General features: G+C 37.1%; 1 protein-coding gene across 1 annotated transcript in view; it reads left to right on the top strand.

Moving 5' to 3' along the window:
* Positions 1–18,272, top strand: part of grik4 (glutamate receptor, ionotropic, kainate 4) — a 301,146-nt gene that overhangs the window by 257,207 nt on the left and 25,667 nt on the right. The window contains exon 12 of the mRNA XM_052576587.1: positions 12,032–12,139. Within this exon, the coding sequence (XP_052432547.1) occupies positions 12,032–12,139 (108 nt within the window). The remainder of the gene's footprint in view (positions 1–12,031; positions 12,140–18,272) is intronic.

The following is an 18,272-nucleotide window of genomic DNA, read 5'->3' as shown; positions in this document are numbered from 1 at the left end:
TCAAGCAAGCTAATAAGGAGTCAGTGCTTTGTAACTGTGGGCAGATGGTGTCCTCCATTGGCCTGTGATGGTTTGGCTAAATGGGCGATGTAATTCAGCCTGTTCTGGGATGAAGATGTTGTACGGAATAGGAGGGACAGAATTATGATGGGACACCTTTTCAGTCTAAAATGGGCTCTGACCAAGGACACGGTTTTCGTTTGTGAGCTTCAGAGATGACGTGGCTTGATCTCATTGACTTTGCCCCACTCTAAACGCTAGATAGTGTAGCCGCTGGGTCCCAGGGGGCAGGCCGGGCGGAAATGCCCTTCAGGATCCATGAGAAAGGATGCTGGTTGGTTTGGGCAACCTGCCAGCCAGTGTGCCCTCAGAGCAGCGATGCAGGGAAAGCATGCTTGCAGTAACACACACACGAACACACTATTGGTTAGGTCTGCACAATATGCATAAATTGAACTGTAATCAATATCTCGGTATTACTGGTTACAAGCTCTGCATTCACACACATGTAGCTCGTGAAAGTGTTTCAGTGTCTGAGAACATTTAGGTTCACTGTGAATTGTGCTGTGCACATGTAAATGAACAAATAGACAAGCTTTTACTTTTTTGACAGCTGGAAAACAGTCTAAATAAAAGCTAAATGGTTTACCGTTTGAAAACAAAGAAATTAAGATAAATAAATATTAGTGTTGTAATTTAACAGTAAAATAAAATGATTTGTATTCGTCCCTTTTTTTACAGTATTATTAGAATATATTTCTTGTTTAATATTTTTATTTCACATTATATTTTTATAGTAACTTTTTACAGTATTATTACAAAATGTTTCTTATTGTTTAATCATTTTATTTCACAATATTACATATCTTATTGTAATTTCACAATAAAATAATATTATTGCTCATTTTTAATTTTGCAGTATGTACAGTAGGCTACAGTATTACAGTATACTTCTTATTTTGTTTAATAATTTTAATTCACAGTTTCAAAATGATCTTAATAAAAGCTAAATGGTTTAACATTTGAAATTTTCACAGTTATATTTCACAGTATTTAACAGTAGAATTTTTATATTTTTTTCAGATTGGATTTTTATTACTTTTACTTTTTAGTGTTTATTGTACCATATTATTTTTATGTATTTGTAATTTTTGATTATACAATATCATAATAATCTCAATATTATAATCAATAATGAAAACAAAATCACAATGATTTTTAATATTATTTTTATATTCATACTTTTGGTCATTGTATATATATATAATATTGTGCAGCCCTACCAATGATGCAGCTGTTTTAAAATGAGTCACTTATTTTTGTGCAAATCCATACACACACACACTTCCAGCCCCTTTGCCCAGCAGGTCTCAGCACTGCATCTTTCTCCCAGGGCTTGCGAGAGGCAATTGTCAATTGTCTTTATTTCCCCCATCGATAGCATCGTGGGCTATTAATTAGCCTGAGCTCTGGGGAGCCTAATAGCAGTCAGAAGCTGGCTGTCGGAGCCACGCTGCTGTTTATTTGTTTGTCTCTCTTGCTGTGGGGGGTTGGCCTGCTCACGCCAGCACAGGCCACTCTTGAGGATTTCGTAATTAAGTTTGGTAATAGAAGTAGTTAATCAAGGCCTGAGATTATACCACCTGCAGAGGAGGCCTGGCAGCAGGGAGTAGTAGCTCCTCTTCCCTGAAGGAGAAGCTTCAGCTGTTGGATTTCTCCTGCTGCGTACAGGCCACGTCTCCCACCTCGCATTTGTCCCGCTCTATTCTCCCCCTCGGCAGCAGAGCTCATCCTCTGAGTAGTTTAGACAGCATCAGGCCCGGTCTTATCTCACACTCACTTCATACGCATTCGTTTTGGGGAAGCTTATTTGAAAATAAATAAGCTTTGAATAAGCTTACTTATTCTGCTTTGTGATTATGTATAAATCTCAATTTTGGTTTTGTGTTCAATGGTCACATATATTATAATTAAATAATATTGTGTACCATGCATACTACACTAGAAACTCTAGAAACTCTAAAAATGTTGGGTTGTTTCATCCCAACTTTGGGTCAAATATAGACTAACTCAACTTTTAAAGTAAAAAATGTATTAAACATTTCAACCCAACAGCTGGGTTAGTCCATATTTGACCTAAAGTTGGGATGAAACATCAGTGAATACTACAAAGGGTAATATAATATCCATACACTACCATTTCAAAGTGTGTATTCTGTGAAATGTTACAATTTTAAAGAACTTCTCAATGTAATTCATACATGTATTCATGTGAAGCAAAGCTGTCACTTTTGACCAATTTCATGTATAATATGTGTAATTTAATTTAATCTACTTAATAAGAGTTTGAATAACTTAAAAAAATCTTTCTGACCCAAAACTTTAATATGATATATACATCCATACCTACCTAAAGTCTTAATTTAAATGAATGAATCAAACATTTGAATGAATTGATTCACTTTATTACATTTTTCACAAAAGACATCAGTGTACGCCCAAAAATCACATATTTAACTTAATATGTGACTTAATATAAATATTTCAATTTAACAAAAGATAATGGGCAAGACTTACATTTTTAAACTGAAATGTTTTGTAAAACTGTATTGCCACACAAAAAGATTGTGAAAATTTTGAAGCTGTATTGCCATAACAAGTGATATACATCAATGTAGAATTCGTCATGCAATTCTGCTATTGTTGGAAAAGTTTAAGGACAAGTAACATTATTAAGCAATCAAGCACTATCATGCTCCCCAAAAAAATATAGCTGGAAGCATCACTAATTTTAGTTTAATTTCTCCCCAACACTGATACATGCTCACAGCAGGTTGTTTTAATACACACGCAGCAATTTGAATTCGATTATGTTCGCCCGGCTCTGTTGGCTCGCTCTGTCTTTCAACTGAATTTGTTTACTTGTACTCTCAGTGCGAGACCTCATTTATTAGGCCCGTCTGTGTCTTATGTGTGTTTTTATCACGAGTGGCTGCAGACAACAGTAGTCGCTAAGCTCCGTCAAGTTTGCACCCCACGTTGAGCACTGGAGAGGAGTCAACACTTCCCGGCACACACTGGGAGTTAAACTACCAATTCACTTCTTGTCTTGAGAGATATCATACCACACCAGCTGGTTTGGCATGAGCCTTGCAAATCAACTCGAGACCATGCGCTTTAAACAATAAGGCACAAGTTCCTCACATTTCAAAGTGTTTAAAGAGCTCCGCAGAGTGATATTTTTATTTCCTAAGGACCCATTTCTCACATGCTATACGGTTTGGTGCCAGTATAAAAACACGTTTCTGACAGAATTTGGAGAAATGGAAGTTGAGGAGCATTTTGAGGACTTCAGCATTATTGCTGATAGAAATCATGAATTACCCGTTTATGTCTTCATCCGGGCGGCAATAAAACTGTCACAGCAGCCATAACATCCCTCTGTAATGTACACAATTTTGTGTCAGTGCTTGAGCCTGCCTAGGGAGAGCAATAACGGGGATATGATGAAATATGAAGGAACGGGTCTGCGAACGCTGAATGATCAAGACTCTAGTACTGTAGGAGGTAACCGAATAAGAAGATGAGAGATTTGTGTGAGAGAGAAACACATTGTGTGATGGTCAGGTCTCTTAAAAGTGTGTGTGTTTTTTTTTTACCCCAGCGCTATCACCAGATCCATCATCTGGCCTACCAATCATCCTCTGATCCAGTCTTTACTGGCTTACTGCTCAGCCCAGGCTCAACTTTTAACATTGCAGACACTGTTTTCTACTTCTGAGGAGATAGAAACAGAGAGGTGAGAGTCTAAAGAAGTCCTGAGGTCATGAGAGTCGGTAACTATGCTGACTTGAAAAGAAGGCGGGGAGGCACACAAGGCTTGTCTGTTTTTAGCATCCGACATTAAAGCCAATATGTTTGTATTCAGTGAGTGTTGTGGTAATTAATGCGAAGAGGGTTGTGTGAACGTGGATGTGGGTAAAGGCTGTTTGATTGTAGACCACAAGGGAGTCTTTTTTTATGTGTCTTTGCTTCTCTGTTTGGACTAAGTCTTGGCTGCATACTGGCAGAATGTATGGATAAATTAAAAGAAGAATGAAGGAGGAACAATTAGACAGCTTTAACATCTGGAAATTCATGATTCTTAAAACATTATAGTTATTTATGGATATAGTTATTGACCTTGGTGTCCTTTATTGACTGGCTTAAACTGAATTAAACTGGGTCTTTTATTATTATTATTATTATTATTATTATTATTATTTAATTAGTTATTTATTTTTGCTGCTGGGGTTTCATCAGGAATAAGGATGCATACTTTCTATTAATGTGTTTGGTCTTGGCAGAATAGTTTTGCTACGCTGCTGCTTTTGCAAAGCAAGTACCATGACATGCTACTGCCAATACATCCACAGACAGGCTGCTGTGAGCATGCAGAAATACTGCTGCTGCACATATAATGTAGTATACGAAAAAATCCATATAAATAAAACTACCCCATAGCAGATCTCTACAGGTGGAGCTGGGGAAGTGGAGGGTTTTTTGAAGTGTGCTGCAACTCTTACAGCAACACTAGCTAAGATGAAAGCTTATTGGCTGCTGATGCAAAAAAAGAAACCAATCAGCTATGCCTTGTGAATGATGATGTAAGTACGAACCTATCACCTGTGCCGTTTAGAGATTCATGACAGAACTCTGTATGCCAAAATCATTATTTGCACTGTTGTTCGTGAAGGGCCAAGGTGCTAAATACTGAATAAACAGCAATATGTGATATTGTCAGCCATTATTGTGGCTCATGGTTGTGAAATTTATATTGTGACACCTAACATAGTTTTATATCTATAGCCTGGAATTGAACAAGATTGGATTTCAGGATATTATTGGTTTTCATGACATCAGCAGTGTCTGAACAATACTCTTCCTGAACACTTCTTGTCTCTCTGTTCCAATCTTAAAAGAATCTAATTGTACTTTTCTTTTTTTACTGTCCTGTGTAAATCTTCCAAATCCCATATAAATCCCATTTACTACTGCTTATAAATGATATAAAAGAAAATGCAGTCTGTATTTTCATGTGTAAATTCTAATATGCATTAGAGAATTCATTAACCTTTCTTTAACTTTTAAATTAACAGTATTATGATCAAGGTCATGATACTTATGTGTGGCATCTTTACAATTTAAAAAGTGCTCTGATTGAACAAACAAAAACACTTATAGTTGTAAAGCACATCTTTTTATTTTTGGGGTTTTTTATTTTCTAGTTTACACTTGGAGAACCTGATTTACAACTGTAGTTAAAGGGCCTACAAGCTAGGCAGACCATAGGAATACATTTACAGCTTTTTACCAACGTTTCAGTTCTCACGGGATTGTTCTTACCCATGGTTATTTTTCCAGAGCATTTAAAGTAAAAGACATCATAACCCTTCCAGACACTAGAATGCCAGGTCCGTTGAAAATCGAGGAAAATGACTAGCACAGCCCATTCAAAACAGGATTAAAATCACAAAAAAGCTCTGGTAATTATTACATCACTCCACCTCTGAGAAGGGCTTAAGTTTCCATAGACGGGCCACGTGGTCTGATGAGGGAGCTTTGCTTTGTGAATGTCAGAGTATCTTTACATGGTACAAAGAAAAGAGCAAGGAAAATCCTCTTTTCCCTATACCCTTCAAAAATGTCTTGAGCCACTGAGTTTAGTGTGTTCTTGTATTTCCTTATATAGTATATTTGTTTTGTATATTATAATAAGAATTATTATTCATATTAAGTATTTTTATCATATTGTTTATTACCAATGCGTTTTAGCATTAAATTTAGTCACGTTGGCAATATTGTATGTATAACAGTCATGCTTATAATATGCTTTAGGATTGATTGCTCTGTTCACCATTACCCTTGCACAGCCAGCCAGGACCTTCAGAGAGATGGAGAAGGAAGACACTAGCAGAGATGGAGAATAAATGATGAAAAGGGGACTAGACAGTATTCAGGAATTGGTCTCAGCCTATCTTTCCCTCCTTGCTTTCAATGTTCACATCCGGACAGTGGGGCTTCGGCAGAGAATTGTTAAACATGAGTGGGGGGTGTTTGTAGAAAGCTTTGATGTGAGCTGCGCTTTGGGTGGAGCTTGACAGGCTCTGATCTCCAGTGTCTCCTCATTATGGGAACGGCCCTGCAGCAAGCGGATAATGTCAAATAATGAATGTTGAAATTGGCTCTGCTGTTCGGGAATAACAAAAAATGTTTTCCTGTTGGCGGTTATGCGCTGCAAATTGAAATTTTGATTGTAGTAAAAGGTCACTTCTTGAAAGGGAGTTTACCCACCTAACCTTTCCAACCAGCCTTTAACTCTCTATCCGTCTGCGTATGTTTCCCCCCAATAATGACTTCAGGTGTGACATTCTACTCGTTCCACATGAGAGGCGTGTATTCTGGCCTCTAAATAAATGGCAATGGGCAGCCGTCAAACGAGGTGATGTGGACTTGTTTTTGAGTTGCGGGTCACGGGGTCACCAGGTTGTAAAGAACACTCACAGATTGGTGCGATGACACTTGGCAGCTTGGTGGTGCACCACACGAAGATAGTGCCATTCAACCACTGTATACACCCACTTCACGTTCAAACACACTCTTGAGAACCTGGACTCATACACTGATAGTTTGATAGCAGGTTGACAAGTCGGACACAGATACAGTTGCCTCTTTGTCCTATTGGTTTGAGAACTGACTGAAAGGTTGTGGCGGCTCACAATAGGCATTCATGTTATCTCTGGAGCTGCAGTGCTTTCTAGGGCCATGCTTGGGCTTATCCGTCACCGTCTTCTTCCTCTCCTCCATCTTTCTCACACTGCTGTATTGATCTGTGTCGACTTCTTCATGCCTCCATTCACAGAATAAACCAGACTCTGCCTGCCTTCTCCAGCCACCCCACTGGTTTTTATTATTGGGTAGATTTGCAGCAACCAGGGTGGGGAAAAGCAAAGAAAAAGGAAGAAGAGAAACAGATAAAGTGGGAAGGAGTGTGTGTTGGCACAGCTGAGGTGATAATTGCATATGTAGCAGTATGGAGCTCTATGATTATTACTGACAACCACTAACCTGACATTATCAGAAAGTTACAACGCATGTAGAGTTGAACACTTGTACCCCTTCTCTACTTTTATCCCCGGAAACCTTGCACAGAACCTTCTTTTTAGAATTACAGTGGGAAAACCTCCTGAGATTTAAACCTACAACAACACCTCAGCCGACTAAAGCAGACGACTGACTGATGTTGAACTTGAGAAGTCTGTCCCTGAGTACATTACGGGCTTTGATCAGGCATACAGGATGCTGTAAGTACCATTTGTACAAGCAGTGGAGCTCAAATTTGACTTTGATATTGTGTACGTGTCAACGGTAATTAATGACAAACACTCATAGCTCTTGATTAATCGCACCTAGTTTAAATGAACAGGACATGGGTCCTGCTCAGCCAGTTACTCCCATTTACCTTGGCTTGTTGCTCTCATTTTACACACTTAATTACCACAACTGCTCCCTTATAGCCTCTTACGGGCCCAGTGTAGAAAATTAGTCACTTGCTGGGCCTTTATTGTGATTATTTATACCATAGACATGAAACAGACTAAAGACCTTTAAGGGTATTAAACCGTTAAACCCATACACCTTTAAATCACAAGGAATCATGGTCAAACGTTTAAATTGCCACACTGAACTTTAGGATGTTCTCATTAGTTTCTCTTAAGTAGTAAAGTTCTCTTTACAAGTACTACTTCTAATCCTTTATGGGGTAAATTGTTTCACTTTGATTATTAGGGATGAACACCAATGTATCGGTATCATTTCGGTATTAATTTATTATTGACCAATATGGATGGATATATATTGATTGATGTTGGATATTTAGTACTCATTTCCAGATTTTTATTTATATTTGCATTGACTGTCATCTAAGACATGCTGTTATTATTTTAAACAAATTTCTTTTTAGATAAAATAATAATTGAATAGCTGTTTTAAATGTAATCTTTCGCTGATCTCAAAATGAATATCTGTTATTAATGCTGTACATAATAATGGTGTAATACCTACATTTACATGCATGCTTTTAAAATGTAAATGCAAAATGCAAATCTTTTATGTTATTTTTTTTTTTTACTGTACAGTTTTTAGTATCGGCTATTTATCGGTTACACTAGCATCATGGGGGTGAGTTTTGCATTGCAAGGACTACTCAGATTGTCTTCTGAGTAGTCCAAAAATATTGTAATTATTTAATATTGTTTAATATTGTATTTGAGTGTGTGATAAAATAAAATGTCTGATTATAGAAAATCTGTTCATAATATATAAACATCAGAACCAGTTATCCTTTCATACATGCATTTGTGTGTACATACATAACCATATTCTGGGTCAAATTTGTACCCAGAAGTGAGCTAAATCTGAAAAAAGCATCTTTTGAGGATATTCGGGAGTTGTCTTCATTTGTAAAATCTATTGGTCAACCGATACAATAGCCGATATTTGCCATTTTTAATTATCGCATTTTTCTCTTTGGCTGATGTGTCGCAAGCAGGACCTTTATTTTGACAGCTGTAAGAAGATTTTCTTTAATTGTAAAAATGCTGCACATTTTCTGTTATGGGTTAGGTTATTTTATTTCTAACTAGCTGTACATAAAAACAAAAGTCTATGTAATGTCCCCATTTAAATAGCTGAGTAAAAGTGTGTGTGTATGAATGCATGTCTGCTTTAGTTGCCACTCTGGGCATGTTTTGTTCTTCATGTTTGTCAAAGCTGTTTGTGCTGAGTTGATGGCTGCTCTCAGAGCAGTTCCTCCCTATTGGACGATATCCAGACTCTTTTCCTGCCCACAGCTTTCCCGCACAGTCCCTCACTGTCCCAGATTGCACTCTCTGTCTACAACTCCTCCTCCTCTCTTTTCTTTATGTCTCTTCTAATAAATCCTAATTGTTTTTGGTATCACAACCTCTCTCTGTTGAAATGGTTTGGAGATCAGGGTCTGGCTGTGGGTTCTTTTCAGCTCATCACAGCCATGTGCTGTTGATTCCACAGAGCCATCAAGGCTGTTTGGCTGCCGCTGGATTTCATTTGTGAGAGTAAGGTGGTATCTCTGCCATAGAGGCGAGGAGGGAATGAAAAAGAAAGCAGGATCTTTTGATCATATTCTCAGAGGAAATCTCTGAATCCGGGTGTCCTTGCATTCTCACTTTCCCCAGTCTTCATCTCTCACTGTGTTCACTGCAAAGCACAAGATACATTTACTTAAAGCAAAACTATGTATTATTATGTTTAATATATTAAATTAAAATTAAATGAAATGTATGCATTTAGCATACACTTTTATCCAAAGCGACTTACAGTGCATTCAGGCTATCAGTTTCAGGCTATCAATTTTTACCTATCATGTGTTCCCGGGGAATCGAACCCCCAACATTGCGCTTGATAACGCAATGCTCTACCAATTGAGCTACAGGTTCAATCTTACATTTTTGTTATCTTACATTTTGTCATATTTAAAATATCTTATATATATATATATATATATATATATATATATATATATATATATATATATATCTTATCATATCTTAATATCTCTCTCAAGTAAATATATCTTGTTTTTAGACTATTTTGGTGTAAAACAAGACCAGAATAATGATTAGGAAAGTATTTTTTGCAGTGTGATTTGAGAAACAGGTTTACACTTTACAGAAAGAATGGCGAACTATTTTCAAATGGATTATCCTCAGCATCTTGCAATCTCACGAGGATCAGTGCAATCTTGAGCAGCAGCTCTCCTTTGCAATATAAAAGTCAAACTAGCGCAGACATATTTTGCCCTTGCTTTTAGGACTGTTTCATGCAAGGTCCCCCATGGACGCAGGATTTGGAGAAATATTCCTGGTTCTGTGGCTGCATCATCCATTAAGTCCTTAGAATAACACTACTAGATTGTTTTTGCTTGTTACATTTACTTTGAACAAAAAATAAAAGTTCCTGTTGCTCACTTTCTCTCCTGTTTGTGGCCCTCGACACTTTCATATCTCAGAGAGCGGGTAATTTTAGATCCAGCGCAGTGCTGCATCATCCTCCCCGTGTCGTTTTGGGCTGTGAAAACGCTAGGGATCAGGTACGGAGGGGAAGATAAATAGAGCAGCACCTCTGCAGAATACTTCAAGCAGGAGGCCCAGTGAACCATGCCGCTTTGTAATTATAATAAAAAATAAAAATGATGGGTGATTTAAGACTGCCATGTGTGCTGGGTGGAGACTCAGCCTCCCATTAAAGGCAGTGTGGCCCCATATAGGCGGTCTAGCGAAGGGGTGCCAGCCAAAACTGGAATGATAATGAGGACATTGGCTCGCTTCAGAGAATTGGGGTGTAATTGAGTTAATGAATGCATTCTGTTGCATCTCTGATTGAGCGCATGTCCCTTCGCCACTTCCTTTAAGGTGTTCTGACTGTTCTGTGTGTGTGTGTGTGTGTGTGTGTGTGTGTGTGTGTATGCATCAACGAGCTCACTTCCGCATTCTCCTCCACCTGACATTGAGCCTTAAAGAAATAGTTCAAACAAGAATTAAAATGGTCGTAATTTACTCTCCCTTTGTGCTTCTCCTGTATGACTTGATTTCTTGTGTGGAACACAAAAAGTTAATCATATTGTGATCCCTTTTCTTAATATGAAAGTGAATAGGGTTTGGAAGTTTCTGGCTTCAAAATGACAAAAATGGCACTAAAATAAACAAAAATGATACCAAAATTCAAAATAGGGGGGCAAAAACTTTGCCTTATACAGCTGAATTAAATCGAATACAAATGTTGACATAATAAAACCAATTAAAGTATTATCTCTGTTTCAGTGATTGTAAGGAGAGTTTTTTTTTAGAGTGATGGAGAACGTTCTTTTTTCACTTTCTTTGTATAATTTATTAGTAGTTTGAATAACCATTTTGATTTTCATGCTACCAATGTTGATTTTCTAAGTAAAAAGTAATTAACCAATTCATAAATTGTTCTTGGCTCATTTTCTCTGTATCCTATAAAAATGATGTTCCATTTCCCCAAACACAGAAACATGTTTTATGTATTTTATTAATAATTATGTATTTTATTAATAAATCGTTATTACAGTGTAAAAAATACTCAAAGTTGCCCATACAAAAGTAAAAAAGGGCCCTGGGAATCAGCCCCTTAATGGAAAAGTGCATTTCTAACCCTCCTCATGTGACCTTTGTTTTTTTTTATGTATTATTCCATATCTTTTGTAGCCATATAGAAGTGATTTGTTCACAATTAGGATTTATTAGGAACAATCAACATTTGAAATGTTAAATAGAACATTTTATGCACAAATATGCACATTCAAACTGTTGCAGTAAGTCATGACGAGTAAGCAAGAGCCAGTGGAGATTGACATCATTGCCAAAACTGGTACATGTTTTGAAACGCCATATTTAAATATGTACAAAAACATATTAAAATTTGACAGCTATGAGTTTAAAGGGATAGTTCACCCAAAAATGAAAAATTTGTCATTAATTACTCATCCTCAAGTCTTTCCAAACCCGTAAGACTGTCATACACATGGAATTTGGAACACAAATTAAGATATTCTTAATGAAGTCTAAGAGCTTTCTGACCCTGCATAGACAGCAATGCAACTACCATGTTCAAGGCCCAGAAAGGTAGCAAGGGCACATTTTACTAACCCTTTAAGTGAATACCAAATAAAATTTTGATCGGTTCCTCAAACAAACTGTGTAGTTTCAGAAGACATGAAATATAATGCATTGGTGATACTTTCAGGGTGCTTTTTGTTAATTTTGGAACTTGACAGTCTATTGCCTTTGGAATGATTTAAGAGTAAGTAAATTACAGAAATCTCTTTTATGGGTGAACTATCCCGTTAAGGCTCTTTCGTGTCAGTTGGATCTTCTGCTGCACATAGTTTTCTTAAAGGCTTATTTTAACTCTCAATGTGTTCCTCTTACAGATTGGACAGTGGCATTCAGAGCAAGGACTGTCCATGGAGAGGAAGCTTCCATCACTTAACGTGACAGACACGCTATTCAACACCACTCTCACCATAACAACCATCCTGGTGAGTCCTATCATCTACTCTGGTCCAGGTTCCTCAGTAGAGGACACACCCTACTGATTCAGCCAAGACATTTACACACACCCCCTGGAAAGGATATATAATTGTCCCTTTTTGAAGGAGTCTCTCTTTAGCTTCCAGAAACGGTCTGTCTAGTCTCTGATCACCTCGGGGTTCAGCACTGATCTAAATAAAGACTCTTCTCCTCTGAGATGAGTGGAAACTAACAAGTATGGGTGTGATAGCATTTCCTGGAGCAGCAACCACCAATTGAAGATGTAATCCGCTAGGCTGTTATCTAGGGGCAATTTTCTCATCTTCTCGTACACTGTATAGAGATGAGAAAAAATAGGCTCTCCGCAGCCTTAGGCCGGATGTTGCATATCATCCCTCACCAGAAAAGAGAGAGGAATAAAGAGACTGCGAATGAAGAGGGGCCATGCAAGGTGAATGAAGCGCTAGAAAGCCAATAAATAGCTGGTTTAAAAAAGATTGTTGAGGACAGATGGAGAAATCTTCTTCAGTTCAATTTACACCTGATGAATGATATGATAAGCGTGTAGAACTGCTGAAAAGACAAGCATAGTCATGCTGTTTCTAAGCAAAACTTACCGCTGGTCGACCAGCATGATGCTGCTTCAAGGAATATTCCAGGTTCACTACAAGTTAAGATCAGTCAACACCATCTGTAAAATAATGACTGAGAGCCTTGAGCCCCGTTTACACCAAGAATGATAACTGTAAAGATAACTATAATAATGACATCTGTTTATTCTAAGCGCATGTGTGTCTGCCACTTTAAATTCCCAAGCTTGTTACAGCAGGATTGATTCTGATATTATGTCGATTTGGGGTTTTATTGTTCATCAGCTGGAAAAAATAATTCTGAAAGTGATTCCAACGATATTGTTTTCCTGTGCCTTTAGCGTTGTAGTTGTGGTGTTGCCTCTGCTATACTTAAATACTGAGAATGATTTTTAGAACTATATCTTTATAGTTATCTTTATAGTTATAGTCTTGGTGTGAACAGGCCTCTACAATGGAAGTAAATCTGCTCAATTTTTGGAGAATTTAGAAGCAGAAATGTGAAGCTTATAATTTTATAAAAGCACTTACATTTTTGAGTATTATTTGAGTATTATTTTTGTAGTCGATTTGAGCTTTAAAGTTCAAATTTTTTTTATGGTTGTTTAGGTTTTAGATGTTGTTGTTTTTTTGTTTTTGTTTTTTTGTTGTAACAAAGTAGTAAAATTGGCTATAACATTGCACAGATAAGGTTAATTGGTTTTGGCCATTCTAATGAAACAGTCAATATTTTAACATTTAAAGATTGGCCCCATTCACATCCATTGAAAGTAATTGTAATTGCCTGTAAACCAGATTACTTTTTCTTTTTTTCTTTCTTTTTTTTATTATTATTATTTATCCATGCACTTGTAACGTTTAAATGATTAGTTCACTTTCAGAATATAAACTTCCTGTTACTGTTTACTCACCCCTGCGTCATTCAAGATTTTCGTGTCTTTCTTTCTTCAGTCAAAAAGAAATTAAGGTTTTTGAAGAAAAACTTCCAGGATTTTATTCCTTATAATGAACTTCAGTGATGGCCTTATAATGAACTTCAGTTGAAGGGTCAAACTGCAATTTCAATACTCTTTACGATCCCAGCCAAGGAATAAGGGTCTTATTTAGCAAAATGACTGGTCATTTCCTATAAAATTTTATATAAAAATATATACTTTGCTTGTCTTGCATTAGCTCTGTGATGTTCATTTGCATCTACACGCATTGCGTAATCAAATTTAAAGAGTCATAGTTAGTTTTCATCTGTGTACAGTGTACAGTTCAAAAAGGTAGTTTAAGAAAAACTCGATCTCATTTTCTGCTCCAACTTCAAAATCATTTTACATCATCGTTTTCCTTTTTGTGAAAAGACCATTTGACATTTTTTTTGTGTGTGTGTGTGTGTGTGTGTGTGAAAATAACCAATCCTTTTGCTATATAAGACCATGATTCCTAGAAGCCTTTGAAGCTGCATTGAAACTGCAATTTGGACTTTTAACCATTGGCCACCACTGAAGTCCACTATATGGAGAAAAATCCTGGAATGTTATCCTCAAAAACCTTAATATATTTTCGAATGAAGAAAGAAAGACAGAATTATCTTGGATGACATGAACACGTTGATAGACAAAATCAGGTCCCACCCCACATTTTTCTCGTTTAAGAAGCTGTTTGACTTGGATATACATCACAATAGGGAAGAAAATAATTCAGCTTCCATTTCATGGTGACTTGAAGTTTGATTTAACCCAGAACAATTTTTCGTTAAAGCTTTTTGGAAGAGCCTGGTGGGAACATCAGCACACCAGTCTCCAACACAACATATGCTGGTGTTTTCAGCAGGTTTATGAAAACAGTTTCTGCTGTGAAATAGAGATAATTATGTTGGGGAGGTTGTGGGCCTGTGTCTCACTAAAGAACGAGTGGAGTACAGGTGGAACGATTAGTTCCTCTCAGATCTTTTATTGTTAATGTGCTTGATGATGTTGCAGCTGGGAGGACTGGGAAGAAGTTTGCACTGCGTGTTTATTCCTCTTTAAAGATATACGAAGACTTTGGCATTAAAGAGCCACCGAAGAGCAATTTCAGCTCTATCACAGCCCATTCATCACAGGCTGATTGCAAAGTCTGCTTTATCTGGGTAAACTCAGTACAGTTGAAAACATGCTACAGAACTCAGCACCTGTGGACCACTCCACCAGCGTTTTCATTACTGCTGTGAGCTTTTGTCATCGCTGGAGTTACAGCACACACACAAACACACAGATTGAATTTTACCCTGGTGATATGAGCTAGATCTAACATTTTTGTAAGGACAGACAGTATATTAGAGCAGGTTTGGCTTGTAGTGGTAAAGCTGTCTAAACTGTACAAACTGTTCTGCGGGGTTTTGTAGCTGCTCTTGATGCCTTTGGCATGTGCAGAAGGAGCCAGAGATTCAGTGCTTTGATTGAGAACACAAATAACTCATGTTTGTTTGTAACATTTTGTAACAACTTTGCTTTTCATAACCCAGCCTTTTGAGAGAGAAAAAAACTGGTACTCTGCCATTGATAGACTGGTGGCAATTGGCAGACTCGGTAAAGACATAATATCCAATTTAATATATGCTATAATATTAGCTGGCTTTACCTCACATGTATTAGAGAACTTCTCTGAATAATATTACTGCTTTAATACTCATTAATATTGCTGAATAATTTCTGACCTTTATATGGTAATAATTCGTTTAGCTTTGAGGAATAATGTGTGCTTAAATGGGTCATGAATTATTTTATGAAGTTTCCTGAAGTCCACTTATAATGTTTGTAGGATTATTAAAAACTGCTGTAATTTTGAAATAGATTTTTTACACTGATTTCAGCCCTGTGGTTTAAAAACTCAATTTAAATGGGAGGATCTCCTTTAAGACTTACATGTGGGACTCTTTTGAAAACGGTTTTTATATAAATTTATTCTTTATATAAAACTATTTATCACACTCATTTTTTGCAGAGAAAACAACTTAATTGAGGGTATGTTTAGTACTAACTTGTAGAAATTTAGTGTGTTAAAATTGACCACAGTCTCCCCTGTAATCATTTCTGATTCAGACTTGTGTGTAGTCAAATATTGGGGACAGAGGTGAAGTCATGCCACTTCTTTTCACAAACCTCCCGCCATCCAACTCAACCAGGCACTGTATGAGCTTTTGGGTTTACTCTGTTTGACAGAGTTAATGCCTGATTTGCATAATTCCCTTAGTGATTCAAATACTAAAACAACACAGACAGCGTGTGCAAATACAAGACGCTGTTGTTTTATTTGTGTTTAATACTTTTTCAACCTTTCTGTGCTGTCATTTGATTCGGTTTGATACGCTTTCCCTTCAACAACTGCTTGTTTTCTCAGATAAAGCCATTGTCAAGACCTTTTTTCTTTTTTAAGCTCTAATGCATATTGTTTTGCCTGTGAAACTGGGTTCAATTTCCGTTCACTTGCTAAAATCTCCTTTCTGGGATGCTATCTGCAGTGTTTTTCAAAACAACACATCATGTATTGCATGACTGAGAAGAGTCGTGTAAGCCTTTACCAGATATAATTGTCTCTGAAAAACCATCTTAAAAAAAGAAAAGGCAAAGTATTATTAATCTGTATGGGTGCAATAGCAGAAGACAATAATGTGACCTGGAATGGATACTGTATTACTGCATCGTCTCAAAAGAAAGTCCTCACTGAATTCACACTCACGGCAATCAATGATGGCGATAAAGTTCTCTTTCTGAAAACATGAAGAAGTACGATTGCAGAACCAATTTCTTGATGAAACCCCAGGCTCGCCATCTTCAGTAGACAGACCACTTTCATAGTGTTCAAAAAGAGGCAGATTGCCTTTATTCGCAGAGCAATTGGAAATGTTCATAAATATAAAATGTGAGGCACTATCTTCATGTAATGTGCCGCCTCTGTGACCAATTTCTGTCTCTCAGACCACTATCAGACAGAGCTGGTTCTGTCTGGACTATCTTCAGTGCCATTCACCCCCTGTAAGCCATAAAAAAATCAAGGGAAGCATAAATAAAGAGGAAGCAGCGGACCAGTGAGTTACCAAACTCACTCAGGTTTTTTTGAGACATCTGAGAAATGCTAACACACAAATCCAATTTTTCTTCACCTTCTGAACAAAAAGCTCTGAGATTTGATTTGAAGTAAGATTGACTTTAATGTGTTTGTTTTTCAAACGCACCAAACCAGACTGCCGCCATGCTATATTTGTAAAATGGATTTCATCAGCTGACAGCCTTCCAGGAAAACAAATAGAATCAAATCTGCGGCAGATCCCAGACTGGTGAGGAATGTTGCATTTGGCAGACGTGACACTCAAAGTGCCCTTAATCTCACTGTCTGCACTATTAAACGGAAAGTTTCTTTCTCTGATGTGACCCGCAGATTTTATGGAAGCATTCAAGCTCGGAAGAGAGGATTGCTTGGCCTGATAACAGCACTCACTCATTTGATTGATGCCCGAGCTCCATTCCTGAGATTGATGGCGATACGCCAGGACCGGTCCTGTGTGTTCACAGTTAACCTCAGTCCTCTTCCTCAATTGCTTCCTCCCTCTTTTCATAGGCTTGGCTAATAATGGATTATTATATGTAAATATATGATCACTCCATTTTCTGTCACTCGATCATCAATCAAACTAGAGGCTAGCTGAGAAAAGGAGTTGTTTTATTTAGTGGATTCTCTAGTTTCTGGAACATTATGTGATATGTCATTTCAAAGGTTAAGAAGTTAGCTTGCTAACCAAAGATTACCTGAAAACGATGAAACCAGAGATGTTTTATTTGCTTATTTAATTTTATTTTTTTAGCTTCTATCTGAAATGTAATCTAAAAATAGGGGGGGCCATATGTGCCATTTATACGGGACATGTCCTGGTAAGGATTTTTATATTGCCTAAAACATCCAAAGTAGTTTGACCAATAATATGCAGGTATTGTATATAGTCGACCAATCGTGGCACATTGCGCATGAGAAGGTGAGAACGATCAAAGTGATGCGAATTTAAATTAAAAGATTCAAAGCGTTTATTGTCATACGCACATGTGTTTGTTTGTTCATTCGTTTGACTTGAAAATGAGCACCGATCATTGTATGGCACCAAAGTATCACAAGCGATTTGAAAGCCCTTTATTAAGCCCTTAAGAAAATTAACCAGGGTTTTATTATAGCCAAAGTGTAGTAACCATGTTTTTTTTTTTTGTTTTTTTTTAGTATTACCATTTGTATAACCACAGTTTAACTTAGTATATCAAAACCATGTTTTTCGTTTTAGTTTTTTTGTTAGTAAAACCATGGTTAATTCCTGTAAGGGAATTTACTTCCCTCCTCTTCCTCAACTTCCCTTCCCCTGTCTTTTCATAGATTCTGCTTATAATGGATTATTAAGTATGAATGTGTAATCATTCCCTTTTCTTTGGCTTAATCATCAATCAGACCAGAAGCTAGCTGACCATTATAGGCACCACGTAATGGCCTGAAGCCATCGATGACTTCTCTCACCCAGTGCGTAGACCTATTAATTGAATCC

Source organism: Carassius gibelio, chromosome B15 (assembly GCF_023724105.1).
Source record: "Carassius gibelio isolate Cgi1373 ecotype wild population from Czech Republic chromosome B15, carGib1.2-hapl.c, whole genome shotgun sequence".
NCBI lineage: Eukaryota > Metazoa > Chordata > Actinopteri > Cypriniformes > Cyprinidae > Carassius > Carassius gibelio.
This window is presented reverse-complemented; position numbering and strand designations above follow the sequence as displayed.